Below are 21,374 nucleotides of genomic sequence, written 5' to 3'. Positions count from 1 at the left end.
ACCTTCCCAGGCTTCTTGTGTATCATACACTCTATTTTCATACTTTACACACTTTAGTTTCCAGCTAACTTCCAGTCTGATTGCTATTCCCCATGAATGATTCTTTTATTTTACAAATAAAGAAAATGAGATCCAGGATGGTATAAAACAAACTAGTTGGGGGTGGGGGGTAGCTAGGTGATGCAGTGGATAGAGCACCGGCCCTGAAGTCAGGCAGGAGGACCTGAATTCAAATCTGGTCTCAGACACTTAACACTTCCTGACTGTGTGATCCTGGGCAAGTCACTTAAACCCAATTGCCTCAGCAATAAGAAAAAAAAACAAAATCCAAAGCCAGTTGGGTACTATGACTTCAGACAGGCATTCTAATTTCCAAGTAGAAGTTCTTTTCATTTTGCTATTTGCTCTTCCAATTGGGTCAGGCAAGATTCCCAAATAAACTTTCCTTTCTAGCACAGATGATAAGAAAGAAATGCTTCAGAAGTATAAAGTAGAGGGGTAAGAAGTTCATCTCAATATCTGCCTGTCCCCCAGTAAGGCTCCCCTCCCTCTTCAAATGTCTGCCATTCATTGGGGAGTTGGGATCAGTCAGTAGAAGAGATGGAAAACTTATTAAAGTTGTTGTTGATTCTTCCTTCCATGTTTACTTAAGTTCTCTTCCAACAGCCTTTATTACTCTTTCTTAATTATACTGAAATTCAGTTTTTCCTTCCTTCCTTCCTCTTTCTTTCTTTCTTATTTTCTCTCTCTCTCTCTCTCTCTTTTCTTTTCTTAAATCAAGACTGTATTTCCAATAATACAATGTGAAAGCTTAGGACAAGAGGACCTGTTCTCTATGGTCCCGCAGCTGCCTTTTTTTTCTCGCAAGTCTTATCAATTCACTGTTGATCAGTGAACAGACTTCCATCTACTTCACAGAAAGAAGGAGTATTTCAGAGAACATAAGCCGCATTTTTCTTTATATCCAGGCTATCATTATGCTTTTCCCAGTGGGTTTTTAATTATTATTTTATCACTGTATTATGTTGTATGCTCTTTCTCAGCCAAAGAACAATTTGTGAGCACATGAGCTGAGATTTATGTTTGTATTGTGTGTATCTGCTTTCTTGTTTTGTACCCCAGCAGGACATACACCTAACACTTCAAGTACTGTATACAAATGAAATCTTAGTGAAATTATGCAATCATTATTCAGCAAGGGTGGAGAAGGGCATAATCTCCCTTGCAATTTACTAAATGTAAAAATGCTTTAAAATGATCTCAGAAAAGATCATAAAAGAGATGGGCATTAATGAAATATTGAGCAAAGTAATGTAAATAAAAATGAGTTATATCCATATCAACTTTTAAGCACTATAATCCATTTATCAGCTATATCTAAATCTATATTATGTTGCTTTTAACTGAATATTATGGTGGAGGCAGAGCCATTACTAGCAATTTGGCCTTAAGTGCAACCACTATTCAAGATAAATACTACTAAGCAGGTCAAGAAGCATGAAATTCATTCTCAAATCTGATTTGTAATTCGTGATGTGAAAATAAGACAAGGACTAATTAAGAAAAATTCAATTGAGTAGGAGAGAGAAATAGTTGTATTGGTTTTGGGTTATGATATCCAAAGGAGGAACCTGACAAACTCCAATATGAATGACCCCAATTGGGATATGAGTTCAAGGATTAACTAACCAGAAAATAGAAAGACTGGCCACTTTTTATCCTTTTGTCACCAACAGAACTCTGTTTTCTCCATTTGCGCATTATTAAACAACATTTTCCTACCCATGCCCTATCCCACAGCTGGTTGTGGACATACAAACTCTGAACCGCTCCCTTTTGATATTGGAGTTGAGCCCTTTAAGATGATTATAAACTAAACCATGATCTCTAGATCCTCAAAGAAAAATTCTCTCTCCCTGCCACAGAGGAATCATATGCACCCCACATTACCTCACTGGAAAGCGATGTTTTGAACTCGGGGGCAATGGCTGATGAGTAAGAGCAGATTTCATTTGTATTATCTTCCCCCTTTCCAAATCCTAGTTTTAACAAGCCTCTTCAGACTTTTTCCTAGGGCACCATCAAGGGCACCACAGCTTTCTAGTCTCCTATGTGCTTGCTCTATTTGCTATCTTTGATTTTGCACTTGGCTAAAACTATTCTTTTCCACATTATGAATTGTTGTTTCATCAGATTATGTTATCAATCTTCATTTTTCTTTGCTGCTCTGCAGCAAATGATACTATCCTCTCCTCTTAGAAATTTATTCTCTTCTTTTGGGGTTGCTAAAAATGATATAACTACATCATCTATAAAAAAATTTATATCTGTGTCCTTAAAAAGAAATCTTAAAAACAGACCCTTTTAACTTGCTTTAAAAGCTTCCAAATGAAAATAGATTTTGAACATATTTATTATTGTTAGTTCTATGGTTGTTATCATTATTAACAATGACAGCATTTACATAGCAATTTGAAGTTTGTGAAATGCTTTACATATACAATTTTTTGGGGGGGGGGCAAGGCAATTGGAGTTAAGTGACTTACCCAGGGTCACACAGCTAGGCAGTATTAAGTGTCTAAGACCAAATTTGGACTCAGGTCCTCCTGATTTCAGCATTGGTGCTCTATGCACTATGTCACCTAGTTGCCCCCTACATATGCTATCTTATTTGGTCTATTTGTTAAAAATATGATACAGAAACCTGTGAATAGTTTGCAAGAACTGACATCAGAGAAGAATGAAATGTACTAATTAGATTTCAATAAAAATCTACTAATGCATAATTAGTAGATGGAATAAAAAACACAGATCATCATTTAGTAAGTGCAGCAATTATCCACTTTTTCCACTTGTACTTATGACCCAGTAGATATAGTACTAGTCCTGAAGTCAGGAAGATGGATCTTTGTGAGTTCAAATCAAACCTCACACACTTTCTAGCTGGGTGACCCTAGGCAAATCATTTTGCTATTTGCCTCAGTTTCCTATCTGTCGAATAAGCTAGAGAAAGAAATGGCAAACTACTCCAGTATCTCTAAGAAAACCTCAAATGGGGTCACAGAGTTGGATACAATTGAACAACAACAAATACACATAGCTAATCAGTCTACCACTGATAATCTCTAATGAGGGGAACCCACTCCCCAAAAGCAGCAATTCCATTTTTGATAGATGTAATTTTTAGAAAGATTTTCCTTATATTAAACCAAGATCTGTCTCTTAGCAATCCCAACCCATTAGTCACAGTTCCACTTCTAAATGATAAGCAGAACAAATTTAACCCTTCTTCCATGACAGTCTTCTAATTACTAGATTGTGTTATCAAGCCTTCCCTCCCCCCCAAATTATCTCTTCTTTAGGCTAAATGTCTTGTGATCTTCATATAGATGGTGCCATGGTCTCATAATCCTGGCTGCCAACAGGCACTCTCAAAGTTATAAATATCTTTCATAAAATGTGGTAGTATTCAGAACTGGAAAGGGCAGATTGAAATGGGGCCTTCATCTTCTCTATTTTGGAACTGCCTCTCATTGCAGCCAAAATTAGCATTGCTTTTTTGACTGCTATTTCATACTATTTATTCATATGAAGTTTATGGATTGCTGATCTATGGATCCTTTTTTTTTTTTTTTTTTCTTGTGAATAGTGGTGTAGCTATAAACACACCCATCTTGTCTTTGGGAAGTTGATTTTTCTTTAACCCTTTAACCCTGTGAAAATTTATTTTCATAGACCCATCGCCCCCAGTTCAGACAATATCTCCCTGTCCAGTCATTAGTGTTGTGGACTACTCAGTGGAATTTTGGCATCAATCTCTGGATTGACTTACCTGGTTTGTTTCCTGGTACATTACGATTTTGTCCTAAAGCAGCAGAGGTGGGGCGGCCAGGTGCAGGAGACTTTTTATCTTGCACTTGGGAGTTTTCAGATGCTACAAAGATAAAGAGACAAAAAGGAGACAGGTTTAATCCCTTACTATAAAAACATTATTATTTGAGAGTTTTGTTCAAATTGATACCCTGACATCTCAAATAATTATGCAATGCCTCTTCAGAAAGAAAAGTGAGGGTTTTGTTTTATTTTACTTTTCTTAAGGAAAACATATGCTTTCCCTCTGTTTCACTTGGCAACCATGTGACACTGTTATCGTACTCTAATTGGGCCCTCACTCTAGAAAGATTCTAATTTCTTCCTAATTGATTTACCATTCCACTGCCCACAGAAACCATTATACACCTTCTCTTCTCTCTTCAAACCTTCCAAAAGTCAATTGGTCAGTATATAGTTTGTAAATATTTGCTTATTGAATTCCCCTATTAGATTGTAAACTCTTTGAGGGCAGGGACTGTGTTTTGTCTCTTTTTGTATCTCCAGTATTTACATGATGGCTGGCACATTAAAAATATTTTTAAAAAGGCTTATTGACCAACAACTAAACAACTTTCTCTTGGCCAAAGCCAATCCTTTTACCTGGATTCTTGATCCCATCCTTTCCTTTCTTTTCCAGTACATTATCCTTTAATCATACTCTCTCTTTAATCAAAATGCTGTTTCCTTTCTGACTGAATACAGACAAACTTATATTTCTTCCATCTTTACAAAAATCTTCATGAGACCATCATTCCCTCAATTATAATCCTATATTTCTCCTCCATGTTCACCACATTTGTAGATAGGTGTCACCAGACAAAAAAGCCATTACTGCCATCACACCTTCCAAGAAAGCGGCGATTCTAGTCAAAGCTGCCATTATTCTGGGCAGGAAGGAAGCCATTCCATCTAAAGCAGCAGCCACCTTGACCAAAAATGGGAGGAATGCCATAAAAGAGAGCAATGAATTAAATAAGATGACAGTGAAGATAAGGAAGATGAAGAATTTGAACCACACAAAGCTACAAAAATGTCAGCAGTTCTAGTCAAACAAGACTCTGAGGATGAGGAAGAAAAAAAATGAAGTGAAGATTACAGTGAGGAGAATGAAGATGAGGATAAATATAAAGAAGAAGCTACAGATACCATACTCTCCTGAAAAAAGGCTATTTCTGTGAAATCTGGGAAAGTCCAGAAATCAGAGAAGGAAGATGATGACAGAAGATAAGTAAGAAGACAAGAAAGTGCCCATCAGAGAAAGACTAGAGAAAAGGAAGTGGGCAAACCGAAAGCTCTCAAAGCCAAGAAACAGAAACTGGAAGCTGAAGTATCTACAATATCACCCTTTCCATCGATAATCTGAACTTCAACAAAGCCACTTCAGAAAATTGGCACCATGGACTTCTTTGCCTACCTTCCTAAAAGACAGAGAATTGTGGACATCTAAATTGATACTTTTGGCTATACAGAATTTGAACCAGCTGAATATGTGGAAATGGCTCCAAAGTCCTTGGCTATGAAAGTGAAAAAGAAAACAAAAGAGTGAGAGGCAAGAATGTTTGTTAAGAATCTGCCTTATAAAATAAGTTATAAGGAAATGTATATAGATGTGATTAAGATTAGACTGGTTTACCAAGGATGGGGTACCTAAAGGAATCACCTACATTGAATTTAAGACAAACGCATATGTGGACAAGACCGTGGAAGAGAAACTAGGTACTGAGATTGATAGTTAGGCATAATTCTGGTCTACACGATGGAAAAAATTCAAAGACAAGCAAATCTGAGAGGTGAGAAGAATAATTTCTGAAGTAGGAAATAACAGCAAGTCAGCAAACTCAAAGATACTGGTGCTGAATAACTGTAGCACCACTGAAGAAAGTCTGCAAGAGGTGTTTGAGAAGGAGATGCCAATCAGCTTGTTCTGGAACAACCATGACTAAACTAAAGGAGGGAACATTCATTGAACTGGCCTCTGTCAAAGGCACTCAAAGGAAGCTGAAATTGTTGTACCAAGATAGAAATTGAAGGCAGAGCAATCAAGCTGGAGCTAAAGAGCCAAGAGAGAACTACTGCAGCACCAAGAAGCCAGTTCTACAAAACTTTGTTAGTAAAAGACACCACAGGAAAAACACTGAAAGATGAATTTTATAGCCCCGTTGGTGCCAGGCTATTCACTGAAAGGGAGGCAAGGTTATCTAGAGTTTGGTTTTGTGGACTTCAATTCAGAAGAATATGCTAAAACTATGAAAGGGGACTTTGGAAGATGGGGAGACTGATGGAAACAAAACTCTGGACTGAGCCAAACCCAATGGCAGCCGCGGTGGCTTCAGTGGCTAAAGAAGCAGTAGAGAAAGCCAGGGGGGCTGGGGCTGCAGAGGCTGTAGAAACTTTGGAGATCAAAGTAGTTTCTGAGTAGATAGAGGAGGAAATAACACACCATAAAGAAGGAAAACATTCTTTTCCCTTGCTATTTGAACATATTCTGGGGGTTTTTCCTGTCATCTGATCATTGACAGAAACTTCTAAGAACGTCCCAGGACAAATTGACCAGGTCTTCTTGGAAAAATTCGGATGACATTTCAAAAGAGAGAGCATGTTGGTTTTGACTGAATGGATGCTCCATGTAAATGCTTTGTAAAAACAAGTGAGGGATTTAGGCATTTACCTTTTTATTCATGATTTATCTTGTGTTTATAACATTATATCCCATGTATAAAACCATTTCTCCCTACAAATATCTAAAGTGATTTTTTTTGTTTCATTTTTACACCCCCACCCCCACCCTTTTTTTTTTTTTTTTGCTGTAAAGAAAAATGTTAAATGTTTTCTCGTTGTTTCTGCTTTAGCTGTCTTGGGACACATTAAAAGGATCTAACTTTTTGCCAGGAAAAAAAAAAAAACATGTCATGTGGACATTTCAAACTCAGTATGTCTATATTAGAATTCTTAAACCCATTCCTCTGCCAAAATGCTTCTATAGAGGCATCACCCATTCTTCCAGTCTCATAAATTCACAACCATAGTGTTTACAACCTCATCACCCCCTGCAATAGCCTACCGATTGGTCCTTCTTGCCTAAGGTCTCTCCCCCACTAATTCATCTTTGATATAACTGCAAAAGTGATTTTCTTTACTCACAGAACTAAGTCAGTTTCCTAGTCAATAAATTCCAAAGACTCCCTTTTGCCTCTAATATAACACACTTAATAGTGTGCTTAATAAGTGCTCACTGACTGACATAAAAGATAAATTCTGTTTGACTCTTAAGGGCCTTTTCATTACCTGATTCTGACCTAATTTATAGCCTCATTATGCAACATTCCCCACCTTCCCCTTTATGATTCAGACAAACTAGCCTTCTCATTCCTCAAACATTCACTTCCCATTTCTGTATCTTTATCCTAGCCAACACTTATGCTTAGAATGCACTCCCTTGTCACCTCCATCTTGAAGAATCCCTTATTTCAAGAATTAGCTCAAGCATTATTTCTACATAATGCCTTCCCTAATCCCACCTGCTAATGTACTCAAATACCCTATATTCATTTTATATATACAGACATGTTGTTTCCCTATGACTTATTGCAAGTTCCTTTAAAGCAAGACTATTACCAATTTTTTTTTTCCATATTTTCTCCAGCACCTAGGACAGCAACAGGTAATATTCAGTTAAGAAATATTTGTTGATCAACTGATCTTGATTGTTACCAGATGGTCTCAAATCCCTCTTTTGTTCCACGGACCAAAGCCTACTTTCTTAATTTTTTTTATTAAGGTGGTCCTTATCTTTAACATAATTTCCCTAAGTCATTAAATTTATAGACTATATAGGACTCCAATCTTCTAGATGGCAAAATGGATAGAGTGCCAGGCTTAGCATCAGAAAAACTGAGTTTAAATTCTGCCTTAGATCTTACTAATTATGGAATCCTGGGCAAGTCACTTAATTTCAATTTTCTCATCCACCAAATGACAATGGATGGACTCAAAACCCTTCAAAGATCCCTTTCTGTGCCACATATATGGTATTATGATTCTTGCCCTTTCGATTAGAATTCAGACTGGCATACAATCTAAATTGTGAATTGCCTAAAAATTGTAATGTGGAATAAGGTCAGCAGAGATCATAAAATCTATATATACTGTCTTCAAACATTTACCTTAACATCATATATTGCTAATAGTTTGCCCCAGCTGCTAATGAGTTCCCAAACTGATTGACTTAAGCAGATGAAAATTAACACTTAAGCAGCTGACCAAAGGCTAAAGGTCACCCTGAGCTAGGTAAATAGAGCTCTGAGCCTAGAGTCAAGAAGATTCCTCTTTGTGAGTTTAAATCCAGTCTTAGACACTTACTAGCTGTGTGACTCTGGACAAATCACTTAACCCTATTTGTCTCAGTTTCCCCATCTTGTCTTTGCCAAGAAAACCCCATATGAGGTTACAAAAAAATCAGACATTACTGATGTAATTACAGACTGAATAAGAACAACAACAAAGATCATCCTGCACATAGGAAAGGAGGAAAGAGTTAAGAATGATGCTAATAAAATTAGAAAACTTCCATTTATGTGTGCCACTGCATTAGAAGGAAAGCTAAAAAGTGTAGATAATATCAAAATATATTTGAACAGTGTTGTTAGCTGCCAACTCTGGAGGTCCCTAACCAACAATTCTGGCCTAGATAACCCTCCAACTATAAAGTCAACAAATTCAACAATCCAATTATTTAAACAGTAATTGTGTACAGAGTTCTGTGATAGCTGCAGAGGGAAAAGTCAGTTTGTGATAAGAAATTGTCCTTGACTCATGGAGCTCACCAGCTAGTAGCAATTCCTAATAAAATTGTGAGTTGACTGTATTTGGAAGTACCATTTCTATTTTGAGGTTTAAAAAAACTGCCCCCCCATTTTCCTGATTAATCTTATAAAAAGATTGTCATTAAACAAAAAATATATGTATATAAATATATATGTATATATATAATTATCTTCTATATTATAATATATTTTAAAATTCATGAGCAATCCTTTTATTATACTATGTTATGAAAATGCTTATTTTATTCCACATATTACATAAAATTTTTGAAAATAAAGATTATTGCTAAAGAAAAATTCAAATTTAAAAAGTAAGCAGAGGGCAATAAAATTCAGACAATACACAGAAATATAGAGAACTTCAATTACAAACATTTCAGGTTTTATAAGTAGCCACTGCCTGAAAAATGTACAATAAAACTTTTACTTTACAGAATAATTACAGAGTGTGACATTCTGGATTTTTTTTTTTTGGGGGGGGGGGTGGGTGGGTGGGTAGAAGGCTAGATAGGTTGGGGCTCATAGACATGAAATTTAAAGGGGACTTGGTCATTTAATCCTCCCTTTTACAGATAAGAAATGAAGTCCTTCCAAGACAAACTTCTTGTCCAAGATCACGTAGATCAGGGACTCAAAGCTAGATCCTACCACTCTTTCCACTGCATTATGATGTTTGTATTCTAATTAGAAATCCCTTTCCAAAAGATCTTTATGAAATACATTAATTCCATCCCCTGCCTTGGTTAAAAAGTAAAATAAACTTGTAGATAGATTTATGTTTTCCTCTTGAAGTTTGAGATCAAGACTGCACATAAGGCTACCCAAGAGTTCAAGAGGCAGGGTGAGATCTTCCTTAGAGAGGCAGAGGGATAACTCAGAGAAGAAAAGGTATTTCCATTTTATTAATTAAAAAAAAACCCATATTATAGGTCATAGTCCTAGATTTATATAAGAACTCAGGGCCAGCATCTCCCACCCTGAAAGAGCTCAATGCAGTGGGAGAATGGGATAGCCTGAGTATCCTTTGGAAGCAGTGGTATATAATGCTTCTGTTAGGAAAACTTTTATATAAACATAAAATACCTTCTAGAGCCAGCTGGTAGCCTGGCCACCATTGGCTGGTAGCCAAAACATAGACTATAATTCCTAGCTGGTTAAATGACAGCCTGCTTCTCTGTTGGTTTCAGAAAAGAGAGGAAAGAGTGAGATGTAAATAAGTATAGCTTTGACATCCTCCTCATCAAGTGTACTTTTAAACACACTTGTCATATTAGGACAAAATATTTAATCTTTATCTGAAGAGTAGGATCCATAAATGCCTCAGTGCCACAAATCAGAATGATTGCTATTTATTATTATAAATGTAGAAGACATAGGGGAAGACAGAAAGTTAAAGGATGATAGGATTTAAAGCATTTCCAATTTTCCCCTCTCTTATTTTCCATTTTTGCTGATAACAAAAGAGTAGAAAAAATTATTTACTACAATTACACAGGTAGTAAAATAGCATTATCAGAATTCAAACACAGGTCCTGTGACATCAAATTCAGTATTTTCCTCACTACACCATTCTACTTACTATCCTAGTCTCTTCATCAAGTACAAAGTGTTTTTGTTTAAATTAAATAAAGCCCCACTACTGACTTAGTTTGGGCCATTTATTTCTTTCAGTCACAAAGCAAGTGCAGAAATGGAGGAATTCAATTAATTGAGTATTCTAGTTAGTTGGATTCTGGCCTACTGGAATTTTACTGTAATTGGATTCATTTGGCCAGATCACTATGCTCATCTCAGTTGTGTCCTATAAATCATGTAGGTTAGGAGAAATGTTTTTTGGACTTACCAGAATGCTTTTCTAGGTCAGAATACCCACTGATAGATGTTCATAACAAGAAAACTTTTTTTAAAAGTCCAAACTATTTTTAAATGTTTCTATGATCTTGTACCATAGATATTTTGAGTCATTCAAATAAAATAAAAATAAAAGCAGAAAGATCATTGGCATGCTTCTGTAGCCCAAGTTTAATTTTCTATCAGTGGTTCACAGGCTTTCTTTTCCAAGGACTAAATTTTATAGGACCATTTTCAATTTTTTTTATATCAATCACCAGATTGTGCAATCCAGCCTCCAGAACTTATGTTTATTTAATTCTTACAATTTCTTGTCCCTGATTTGATACTCAGTAATACCATAGAAGAAGTGGATATCTACTAACAAATTTTTATTTTCAAAGACCACTCACTGCTTTCTTCTCTTTTGCCTTCCCAATGTTTTGCATTCAGGGATGGTTAGCCCCACCAAAACTGCAAAGCAGAAAAAGTTGGATTTGTGTGTTCTTTTATTTACAATAAGGTATTTCTTCCAGAGGGCATTCTTATGATGCCTGATAGTTCTTAGGTCACAGCTACACAACATGCATAAGGTGAAATGAGGGACAAATGCTGTTGTTACTTTTTATAAATGCACTTGTATTAATGCCAGAAAATTCTGTTCTGTGTATTTTTTCTTTTGCGATGGTGGTGGTGGAAAGAAATGAGTCAATTCATGTGGGTTACAGTGAAGAATCTAAATAACTAGACAGAATTCAGTTTCCAAGTATTTTTATCAGTGGCTCTGAAGGGGATGTTTAATTTTCAAAATTTGACTAGCACTAGAATCAGGTTCTGGATCTACTTAGGGCCCCCTCTCCAGTGCCCTACCTAAGCTTACTTCCTGCTCTTCCTCCTGTTTGCTGAGGCATTTCATCCATTCATTCATGCAATTATTGGACTTAACATGATATTCTATAAATCTGTTTATCAATCTGCTATCTTCATTGTTGGGATTGGTATCTTTCTTTTTAACTGGAAAATTGAGTCTATATTAATAAAATAATAGAAAATATGTTGTATTGTTACTTACATTTTTAAAAGGGCCTTCTTGAGACAATACTGTAATCACAAGGAATAACTTAAAAGATAAGACTATCAATCACTGTGTCAGATAGAAAGGGAAAAGTAGCTGACTATTCAACCTGCACATAGAGTTAGGTTTTTAATGACATTTTGGGTTGCCATGTTTTGAAGAACACACAATGAATTATTAGTTTGACATCATTTTGTCAAAGCTTTTAAAAATTATTTAAGGTCCCATCTTAAGAAGTCTGAACAAAACTGTGGAATTATTACATTATGCTGCCATAATCTTATTAGAAATAATAATTTGTTATTTTGGGGAGAGTTCAGATTATCTCACTGAGAGCCAAATGATAACAAATAAATTATAATTTAGTTTGTAGTTTGTAGAATAAATTCTACAAAGCTTCTAAACTCTAGATTATTACACCTAGAAATGGAAACATGCTTTTTAACATTTAAACTCCTTCAAGGAACTTTCTAATATTATTTTTACGAACATTGTCCAACATCTCTTCTAGAGGAAACAAAAAGTCTCTGTCCATATTATATATCCCACGATTCTCAATGCAACTTCCTGAGTACCATGAAATCTTCAGTTATTTCCTGGCTAAATGAATACTTTATTCCATTATTGTTCTATCTGAGGTTAAAGGGTTGAAGAAAAGATACACACAAACAAGCAACTTTGTAGTTTTCATCTTCTTAGTCTCTCATCTCTCTCTGCTTTCTTTCACTCTACTGTTTCTATGTCTCTTCATTCTTCATGTGCATCTAATTTTTCTGATTCTGTTAGTCTATGGTGTACATTTAGTCTGTCTGTCTCTCCCATTCTCTGTGTTTGCGTGCATTTCTCCCATTTTCTCTTTCTCCCTCTTTTTCTCTCTTGCTTACACACTTGAAGAAAATAATGTTGGGAACTCCTATTTACATATAAAAACTGCTGTTACAAATGCCCAGATGCTTTGGAAATGAATGTGCCTATATAATTAAGACTTCTTAGTTGTCTAACTTATTGAAGTTACTATAGCTTATTGAAAATTTGTCTTTGTCAGAATTTTTCTATTAAGATTCGCCATCCTTCCTTCCATCCCTGGCCATGAAGACTGTATTTCTATCAGCTGTGAAATCCTGCCTCTCCACACAATCAAAACAATCAGCTGATTCAAATAAAGGAATTATCAATTCTATCAAAACAGTTGCTCCAGTAGCTCTGTGGAAGAACAATCTTAGGTCTCAGAGGATTTAAATCAGATGGGCCAGTGTTCTGATTTGCTATCTTGATAATGGTTACAATGGGATCTTATGTGAAAACAGGTCAGGGTCATGTATTGGGGCAGTGGCAAGAGCACACTTTTGAACTTTCTCTTCCTCTTTAGGAGTATGTTGTAGGACTACCTTCATATTACAAATAGGTTATTTAACCAAGAGAACCAGAACTTCTTTCAGTCTATATCAGTCCACTACACACTTAGACCCAGTGACTTCAAAGCCAGTGATTTTTTTTCATTATACTAATAAAGTTCAAATAGCTTCATTTGGCATCGCAGATCCTACATGATGGAGATCCAAGCCAACTTTCTAGAGTTGTCCCCTCCTATTCCCCTAAATGTACTATGTTCCAGTCAATTAAGTTTCTTGCTGCTTCCTCAATGTGGCTCTGGATTTCCCTGATTCTTCTTCCCTTATGCTATTTCATAGTTTTTTTTTTTTTTAATGTATTTTATTTTTAATTTATAGAATAAAACAAGCATTTCCATAACATAAAATAATTAAAAAAAAAAAGATAATTGCCCATGAAAATTTACTGTCTACAACTTATTATTTCCATAGGTTAAGGTCATCTTCCTTTCCCATCAGTTTCTGCAATGTTTCAAAGCCTTCCCTTAAACCCCCTCCTTAAGGAAAGGTTCTCACTTTTTCCCAATCATATGGAATGTTTGTCCTCATAAAGTCCCCCAACACATTTTTAGTACCTGTTAGCATATATTATGGTTTATATTCTAGCTATTTGCATACATATTCTGACCTATTGAAGGGTAGACAGTAGATAGAGTATCAGGCCTGGAGTCAGGAAGATTCATTTTCCCAAGTTCAAATCTGACCTTAGACATTTACTAGCTGTGTGATCATGCTGGGCAAGTCACTTAACTGTATTTACCTCAGTTTTCTTATCTGTCAAATGAGCCAAGAAAGAACTGCCAAAGCACTTCAGTATCTTTGCCAAGAAAACTCCAAAGGAGGTTACAGAGTAGGCAAGCAGGATTTGTTCAAATGGCCAGCACACAATAACATCCCACAAATGCAACAGTGACACAAAAGTAGTGTTGACAATTTCATCATTGAAAATCAGCTCTGAGATGAATGAAATTTCTGCCTCATTTGTTCCAATGAAACTTTGAAAATAGGGCAGAACAGAAGGACAGCTTAATAATAATATGGTAGCTTGCACATTTTATGTGAAGACAACCTCACAGTCAAGCTGCCATGTATTTTTTTTTTCCCAAGTAAACAAATTATTTTTCTTGGAATGCAATCTTACATTCTATAAAAGTGAAGAAGTTTTTCATAGATTCCAGCATCATTTATTCATCAAGAAGGAGACAGAAAGGAGACTTTACAAAGACGTCTCCCCAATGGAAGATACCGTGTAGTGAACTCATATGGTCTATTCCCTGCTTTGGTCAGTGATTCCCTGAACATTTCACTAGTTAATCTCTGTAACCATCAAGAGGAGCATATTAGAAACCCAGAAGCCTCAGATCTAATCCTCTGTTGCTAAGTGAAAAACACTCTCTGCTCCAATTTATCCACTGGCAAAGGACAAACTGTTCAGCTTGTTTGAGTCCCAGAAGAATCAGACAGTTGCTTTTTGTAACATTTTGCAATGAAAAGTTGTTTGCTTGTTTGTTTTTAAATAAAAAATATACTTTATCTTTGGGGAGGGAGAGTTTTGAAAAGGACAAAAATATCTTCAAGAAATCAATTTCAAAGTGATGCTAATAGTCTAGGAATGGAAACACATGTAACATATTAATGGGTGGAATAATCCCTCTATGACAAACAACTTGGAAAAATAAAATAATGTAGGATGATGCTTTGGAACAGGAAATATAAAATAATATAGGGTAATGCTTGATATATGTTAAATGCAATGAAGGTAGTAATAAATCAACAAGCATTAAGCACTTTCTGTTTGCCAAGAAATGTATTAGGCACTATAGGTACAAAGACAAAAATGAAATGGGAAAAATTTACCTAATTTTTCCATCTTCTGGATGAGCCCAACTATTACAATTCACAAGGCTTTATGGATTTATATTGTGGTGGAAAGGGTTGGGTTGGGAAAAGGCATAGAGAAACAAAGCAGTTCTGCATATGGCCATACCACTTCTACTTTTCATAGAATAGACAGGGATTATAAGTATTTACCTCACATTAACTGAATCTTCCTTTGTCTCTCATTTTCTAAATTGGCTTCAAAAAGCTTTAACCCTAGAAAGTTAACTGAAATCCTCTCTCCCAATGAAAATTTCCTTTCCCCAGCTCCTTTTTCAATCTTTGTTGAATTTTACATGTTTATCATTTCTTCTTCCTCCTTCCTCAATCTTTATGTTACTGGACCCTTCTCCTATTCTCTAACTACTCTTTTATCTATTTATTGCTGCTGTTGTGTTGCGAGGCAGTAGAGTTAACTGACTTACCCAGGGTCACACAACTAGTTAAGTATCAAGTGTCTGAGACTAGATTTGAACTCAGGTTCTCCTGATGGTTTATCCACTGTGCACTTAGCTGCCCCATTAACTGCTCTTTTAAATATATATGCAGAGAGGATTACAAATGAAATTAATCATATTGAAATAGTATTGGAAATTAAGAACCCTTGTTCTAATTTATAGTTCTTTTTTAACTTTGCTGTTATGTTTTCTTTTTCTTATGTTTTCTTTTTCCTTTCCACTAAAACTTCAGATTTTCCCAAAGTTCTCATCATTTGATCCATTTGTCTTATTCTTTTATCTTCTTCCTTTTGCCTTCAGAGAAATTATTTTCTCTTTCAGCTTTAAAAATTCCTTTTTAAAATAGTGACTTCCAAATTGGTATCTGCAATTGCAAACTCTCTCCCAGACTCTGTTTACCTTCAGAATATCTGTACCTGTATTTGGTGTTGCTGGAGAGAATGGAAAGAGTTACAAATTTAGAAGGCAAGAGAGACCTGGATTCTAATCCTGTCCCCAATACTTACTAGTTATATGACCCTGGCCAAGTCAGTTCCTTTCTCTGAATTTCAACATCTGTAAAATAGAATAATTATATGGAGACATATATATGCATGTGTGTATGTATGTATATATAGTACCAATCTCATAGGACTGTTGTAAGGATCAAAAGACATAATGTATGTAAAAATTCTCTATAAACATTAAGTAATATATCAATTCCAGCTATTATTTTTATTACTTGAAACATTAATCAGTAAGAAGTAAGCCCAAGTTTCTCCGCCAAACTGGTAGCTGATCCTAGCTTCCTTATCCCCCAAGTCTCCTCACCTCAAAAACTCTTTATTATGACTTTCTTCTCCTACTATATCCCATAAGTCATCAAATCCTACCAACACTTAATTCATAATATTTCTGGAATTTGGCAATTTCTCTTTACTATTCTCTTCATCTATCAAAGATCCTGAGCTTCTTTCAAGGTCTAGGCCAAACCCCTCTTTTCTTTAAGAAATCTTCTGGATTACTTTTATCCCATCATGATCTCTTTTACATTGCAAGTCCCCCAGTAGTGATAGACCTAATCTGTCTCATATGGTTTAAAATGCTGTTCTTTCCACTATTCCAACATAATTTCTCATAATTTCATACATATATAGACATAAACACATATACATCATCTACGTGGCACAGTGGATAGAGTGCCAGTCCTGGAGTCAGGAAGACTCATTTTCCTGAGTTCAAATGTAGCTTCAGACATTTACTAGCTGTGTGACTTTGGCCATGCCCCTCAATCCCATTTGAATCATTTTCCTCATCTGTAAAAGGAGCTAGAGAAGAAATGGCAAACCACTGCAGTATCTTTGCCAAGAAAACCCCAAATGGGGTCATAAGTTGGGCATGATTCAAAATGACTGAATATATACATATTTACATATACACATGTGTGAATTGTAAACATGGAAGGAATATTTTTTTAAAAAATGAAAAAAGGAAAGAAAATTGAATACAAAAAGAAATGATTTTTAAAAAGCCAATCATTTTTTCTCTGATAACACCAATCCTTTTTTTTTTTTTTGCTACCTATATTAAACCATTTAGAAAACTACTAAATGTCTATTAAAGTGAGAAGCAATGTGAATTAATACACCGAGTACTTAGACTTTTAAGTCTAGAAAACTTAGATTCTGGTCCATCTTCAGAGATTTCTTAGCTGTATTATCATGGACAACTCACTTAACTCTTTCAGGTTTCAAATGACTACTTAAGAGTTGTCTACCAAGTTAAAGATGAGGAAATCATAGAATCTTGATATAGAAATATAAACAGGTTTCAGAGACCAAGTATAGAAGAAATCCAATAAAGCTAAAATTTTATGTCCTTAGGCCTCATTCTTTGTATATAAAATGGGTAGGAAAGGCGAGTTGGTCTCCTCCTATCTCTGATACTATGATGTTATGATTCTATGAACTTTAATTTGACCAGAGTAAGAGATGAAAGAGTAAGGGGAAAGAAGAGTATATGATATTGTCCAAAAAGTAAAATTGGGGATAGAGAACAGTCCCCTTACCAGATTCAGTCTGTCAGTAAATATTCATTAATTATTTACTATGTGCCAGACACTGTGCTAAACACTGGAGATACAAGGAAAGACAAAAAACATGGACCCTCTCTCCAAAATTCATTTCTAATAAAGAAGACAATCTGCAAAGAATTATGTACATACAAAATATGTAGAGTAGAAGGAAGAAATAAGATTTGATTCAGACATGAGCTGAATCTTAAAGGTAGCCAGGAAGCAGAGAGAGAATGCCAGATATTGGAGCGGCCATTGGAGAACATGAGGGGAAGGTAAGTCTTGCTGGATCCTAAAATTTGGGGAGACAAAATCTAAGAAGACTGGAAAGATAGGAAAGGGAAAAACTGTGAAGGACTTCAAACAAGGAGGTTGTAGACTTTATGGAAATCACTTTGGCAATTGAGTGGAGTGTGACTTGGAACAGGATGAACCATGAGGTAAAGAGGCCAAAAATCTACTGCCATAGTTTGGGTAGGGAATCAGGGCATTCTGCCCCAATATGGTGTTGGACCCAATGGGAAGATGGAACTGAGAACTTAATCTGTTCCAAACTTGGTGGTTCAAGCTCAATGAACCTAAAAAGATTACAACCACACTTCCCAAAAAAGAGGATGAGAGGGAGAGAAAAAGAAATTGGACGAATGGAAAGAGAAATAGAAGGAAGAGAATACAGAGAGAAGGGCTCAAATATGTCAATATTTTGGTGGTCACTTTTGCCATCCAAGTCTGTCTTGTCTAGCTGAAGCTGGATTTAGAGCACCACAGAAAAGCTGCAAAACCACTCTTCCAGCTTGTAGTACAAGTCCAAAATCCGAGTTATGTGAAATAAATGTGAAGGGCCACATGAGTCCATGAAAGATCTAAGAAAACAGATATAATCTCAGGCATTAGATTTGCCCTTGTACCACCAGCCCAAATTCCCTTCCATTCAGGAATGATACAAATTCTAGTTGAGTTCTCATTCATAGTAACAAGCTGTTCTTCATTTAACACCTCATTACCCATGATTACTTAGTGAGAAAACAGAACTCAATACCATGGGATGAAGGCACTCATAGCTTTTTCCTCAGCCTACTGATTGAAACAATTCAATACAGATCTTCTCTGGCCATGTATTTGTGGGTGCTCTGCTTAAGTGAGCAGCAGGAATCTATTATTTGGTGATTGTAACAGAGAAGCCTAGAAGCTAGAAAGAGCATACTGACATTAAAAAAAAAATTTCTCAAGGCATTATCTAATGCATACTCCACTCCCTTACCCCCCACAGTTTCATTTAGAGTGTATGTTCTAATTTCTCTATCTCATCATGATTCAGAAATAAAGAATTTATAACCCTTTAAAGGAGAAGAATGTTCAGCCAAGAGATACAGAAATGAGTTCACTGGGAAAAGAATGCCAACATGGCACCAACACATTGATTTTTAAAATAAGACGAAGTAATTTGTAGTCAAGTCAATCTGGAGCCAGATTCTGTCACAGACACCACTCCCATCTCCAGGATTCACTAAGGCATGAAAAACTAAGCAGTGCTTTGCTATCGAGTGGGTCTAGACATGAGGCAGCAAAAAACTGATCCAATCATAACTTCTTTCAGAAAGATTTTTTTTTTTTTTTTGCTATTGATTTAAACAGAGGCTAGACTGATCTAAACAAAATTGCTCATATTAATGTTGTGTTTTAAGGGTAAGAAGACACTTTTCTCATAGTTTTTATCTCCATTTTATGCATAAAAAACCAGGTGACATGAATAGTTGAGGGTCTCACAGGAAGTTTCAGAACCAGCATTTCAATTCTGAGAGAGGCAATTTGGTAAAAACAGAAATTGGAACCTCTATTCAAATTTTGTCTCATTTGCTGTCTGACCTAAGTCCTCAAGTGCTTTAGTTTTCCCCATCTCTAATAGTTTTATTATAGTAATATGAGGGCTGGTGGTTAAAGCTAAAGTTGCTTTCAGATCTAAATCTCTGATACTAGGATTCCAGGGCCCTTGACTATAGGCTTTAAATGCCTTCTACTGCATCCTGCTAATCTAGAACTTAAGCTTACTGATATTTAGATTATAAAAGGAGAAAAAAAAAAATTCTTTCTCCTTATCTAGAAGGAAGGTGATTTTTAAACAGCTAGGAACCAAGACACAATAAAAGACTTTGAACTGAAATAGCTTAATTTGTTTAGTTTGATGTACTGAATTGAATCTCCTCTGTTCATCAAGCATGACGAAAAAGTCCACTGTAAGTTATGCTAGACCTATGGCATTAGCATTGCTGTACATGGTTATTTAGAGGCACTTTTTTTAGGTTGTTGGGTAAAATTCTTTTTAAAAGTTTTATACATACATAATTTAGGCTATGTGTATTTAAAATTTGGCCAAATGAATATTTAATGGATATGCAACTTTTCCCAAAGAAGTTATGACCAGATCTGTTCCCATTCTTTCATACTTGATTAAGAGGATTTATGGTTACCTACACAAGGCAGCTTTAGTGAAGTAGCAAAGCACCCTGAGAGACAAGCAGGAGGCAGTAATGCCACCACACTGACTACTATCTCCTCTCAGATCCCAATAGAGATAGCCCAGGAGCCTGAGTCTAAGAGCCTTGGGAAAAGCAGTGTGCCCCAAATTCCCAGCCCTGTTTCTAGACCAGTCCTCATGACCCTTCATATTGTAGAGAGGAATCCTTGTGGAAAAGAGATTTTTTTCCTCTTCCTCAGCAGCAACAGCAGCAATTGCTGCTCAACAACTGTCACTAACTAGCAGATAGACCAAAAACCTAAAAATGGCAGCACCCGCTCACTCCCTCCCTGCGCCCTGACCACTGGTTTTGCTTTCAGCCCAGCCCTCACAGTCATCATCCAGGGACCGGAGAGAAGGGGCCAAGCATTTTGGCCAACTGAAAATTATCACACATGTGTGAATGTGTGCATGTCTACATGCCTACACACACAACCACACACAATGAGCCAGTCCAACTGAAACAACAAGACACTCTGGGGGAGAAATGCAAATCAGCATGTGTCATACACCAGCATCTTCATGACCATCTTTTATCAGACCCCGATGGAGACAGCCTAGGTCCTTGAACCTGGAAATACTTCCAAAGGTAGGAACCTGAGGTAGGTATCAATTAAGTGACTTGCCCAACATCACACAGAAAACAAGTGTCTGAGGTGGAATTTGAACCCAGGAATTGCTGACCCCTGGTGTGTTACCCTCAGCACTCTGGAAAGCAGCCCCTATTAGAGAGTCAGCCTGGCACCCGCTCCTACAATTGGAAACATAAAAAATAAGGTTTTTGCCACCACATTGTCCAGTGGTTTAAAATCAGAAACTGAAAAGATATTATCAGCAGAAATGCTAATAAAGGGGCACTGCTATCTTGTTGCCACTACATTTGAAGAACCATGTGATCTTTTTATCTGACTTGTAGCTAAAATCTTCTGTGTTGTCTCCTTGTTAGAATGAGCTTCATGAAAGCAGATTGGCTTATTTTTTTATTTTTAGCAGTTTGTTTTTTACACATAGTAAGTATTCAATAAATGCTGTATTTCTTCACTTAAATGTTTGAATCTTATGGGGATGATCTTTTAAAACAATAAAGTTAGAAATATTTATATCTTTCTCCAGTTCAACAAACACCCTCAAAAACTTTTCACAAATAAAGGAACAAGAGCAATACGGTTGGCACAGTGGATAAAGCACCAGCTCTGTAGTCAAGAAGGCCTCAGTTAAAATCCAGCTCCAGACACTTTTTAGCTGGGCAAGTCACTTAACCCCAATTGCCTACAAAAAGTAAAAATTTTAAAAAAGGAACAGATAATCTAATCCAACAGTGTCAGAAACAAGACACTAGAAATGGAAGTCAAATTGGAGTAATATAATGCATCTTTCACTTATGAACCTTTGCATAGGCTGTCACTCCTGTTCCACTGCCTCCTAATCTCTAATTTATAGTCTCTGGTTTCCTTTAGAGCTCCACTTTCCACATGAAA

At 36.1% G+C, this 21,374-nt stretch overlaps 1 protein-coding gene across 7 annotated transcripts in view; it reads right to left on the bottom strand.

Moving 5' to 3' along the window:
• The window catches only part of MAP7 (microtubule associated protein 7), a 237,560-nt gene that overhangs the window by 75,858 nt on the left and 140,328 nt on the right, over positions 1-21,374 (bottom strand). For all 7 annotated transcript variants that reach the window (XM_031964212.1, XM_031964210.1, XM_031964211.1 and 4 more), the window contains one exon: positions 3,833-3,934. In XM_031964212.1, the coding sequence (XP_031820072.1) occupies positions 3,833-3,934 (102 nt within the window). The remainder of the gene's footprint in view (positions 1-3,832; positions 3,935-21,374) is intronic.

The sequence above is a fragment of the Sarcophilus harrisii genome, chromosome 4 (assembly GCF_902635505.1).
Source record: "Sarcophilus harrisii chromosome 4, mSarHar1.11, whole genome shotgun sequence".
NCBI classification, from domain to species: domain Eukaryota; kingdom Metazoa; phylum Chordata; class Mammalia; order Dasyuromorphia; family Dasyuridae; genus Sarcophilus; species Sarcophilus harrisii.
This window is presented reverse-complemented; position numbering and strand designations above follow the sequence as displayed.